Source organism: Phaethon lepturus, unplaced genomic scaffold (genome assembly GCF_000687285.1).
Source record: "Phaethon lepturus isolate BGI_N335 unplaced genomic scaffold, ASM68728v1 scaffold35284, whole genome shotgun sequence".
In the NCBI taxonomy this organism is placed as follows: domain Eukaryota; kingdom Metazoa; phylum Chordata; class Aves; order Phaethontiformes; family Phaethontidae; genus Phaethon; species Phaethon lepturus.
The window spans coordinates 1-1,806 of NW_010534612.1; the positions used below are offsets into that span (position 1 = coordinate 1).

Here is a 1,806-nt window from a genome sequence, read left to right on the forward strand (position 1 = left end):
CAGCGAGCCCTGTGGCTTCGAGCCCACGTACCAGGAGCTGGCGAGCGCCGTGAAAGAGGAGTACCCCGACATCGAGATCGAGTCCAGGCTGGGGGGCACAGGTAAGGGCCCGCGACAGCCCTGCTGCGGCCAGTGCCGTGCAGGGGTCACTGCTGGGGTGCACTGCGCTTGGGGTGACGCTGACCTGCCCTGGTGTGGTGCTGGGTGTCAGCCCTGTCTTTGGGGTGGGCAGCGGGGCTGAGCTGGTGTAAACTTTGCAGTGAGGCTGGGGGGCTTGTACCCGACTCGTCTGAGCGATGTGTATTGTAGGGGCTGCCCCTCACCAAGGTGTTGGGGTGCAGAGACTCTGGAGCCTGGGAGTCTGCCAGGAGCAGGGCAGGCGCCCCTCGAGCGCTTCGGGGGTGCACCGTGTGCTCTGCCGGCCCAGTCCTGCTGCTGGGGGTAGGGCCTGGGGGTACCACCGCAGCGTTTCTGCCTCCCGGACGCTTGTGCCAGGCATCGGTGTGGCAGGAATGGCTGCAGGACAGGCGTGGGGCTTGGGTGGCACCGTGCAGGGCAGGAGCACGGCGTATGGCTCAGCTCTGTATGCTTTCAAGGTGCCTTCGAGATTGAGATCAACGGGCAGCTGGTCTTCTCCAAGCTGGAGAACGGAGGCTTTCCCTCCGAGAAGGATGTAAGTACCTGGCCCTGCAGGGTCCTTGCATCAGCCAGGCTGGTGGCCTCAGGGAGGTTTGATTTTGCAGCGAGCTCCCCTGTGACCATTTTTTCCCTCAACATCTCCATTTCATCACCCACCAGCTCTGCCTGAGCTCCGGTGATGCCTCACGATCCCATTGGGCGTTGTCTCCCTTCCTGCCACCCTGCTGGGACACGCTCCAGGTCCTGCTGCAGTACGGTGCAAGCCTGAGCTGCTGCTCATGTGGGAAGACTGGGGACGGTTCTTGGAGCTCTGCCTTGGCGTGGCTGTGATTTGAGCCCGTGGCACTGTCTGACCTCCATGCGTTGTGTACGAGTGCTCCCGACCGCTGCATCCCCCCTCCGAGCGCTCCTTCCCCTGCCAGACCTGGCAGCGAGGCTGGCCCAGAGCGTGACCCCCCTCCCCTCTGTCTCCTCAGCTGATCGAAGCGATTCGCAGAGCGAGGAATGGGGAACCGCTGGAGAAAATCACCAACAGCCGCCCCCCCTGCGTCATCCTGTAGCCCCGCACCCAGCTGGGGAGTCCCCACACCCGCCAGCCAGCTCCTGGCCTCCCTGGCATCTCCCCCCGCTCCTCGCCGCCTTCGTTAGCTTCCTGCATGCCCGGGAGACCGGGGATGTCAGGGGAGTGCGAGAGCATAAGGAGCCTCCTGGGGAATTGGAGGTGAGGGCTGGGATGGGCAGAGCTGTGGTACTGGTGTCACTGGGCTGGCCGTGCTGGGGGGGCTGTTGTGGCCCATCCCTTCGGGTTGCATCTCTGCCACACTTGACTCGCTGTGGGGTGTAGCCGTGGTGTGGGCTGGCTGCCACCCTGTCTGCCTTTGCCTTCCCCCTTCCTCTGCACTTGCCTCTCCGCAGCGCCCGGCAGCACAGGGGTTCTCCCCTCCCTCAGCCGCTGGGGATTTGGGGGCCCCCCCAAAATGCTCTGCCCAGCCTTCGGGGGAGCCAGGCCGGGCGTTGGAAGGGACCCTGCAGCTCCAGCCCTCCCAGCAGGTTAATGCAGAGCAAAAACCACTCGCTGTAAACTTGAGCATGATTTGTTAATGATTAAAGCCTCTCCTGTCACTGTTTAAACCAGTGCGAGGGCAGTGGGGACAAAAAAAAAGCCGC

At 63.6% G+C, this 1,806-nt stretch overlaps 1 protein-coding gene across 1 annotated transcript; it reads left to right on the top strand.

Annotated features, from left to right (window-relative positions):
* Positions 1–10: 10 nt before the first annotated feature.
* Positions 11–1,199, top strand: MIEN1 (migration and invasion enhancer 1; the record flags this gene model as incomplete). The annotated part of the gene is made up of 3 exons (XM_010285587.1): positions 11–101; positions 597–673; positions 1,116–1,199. Coding segments are annotated over 3 exons (252 nt in total), but the record flags the coding sequence as incomplete, so codon positions are not given.
* Positions 1,200–1,806: the final 607 nt, after the last annotated feature.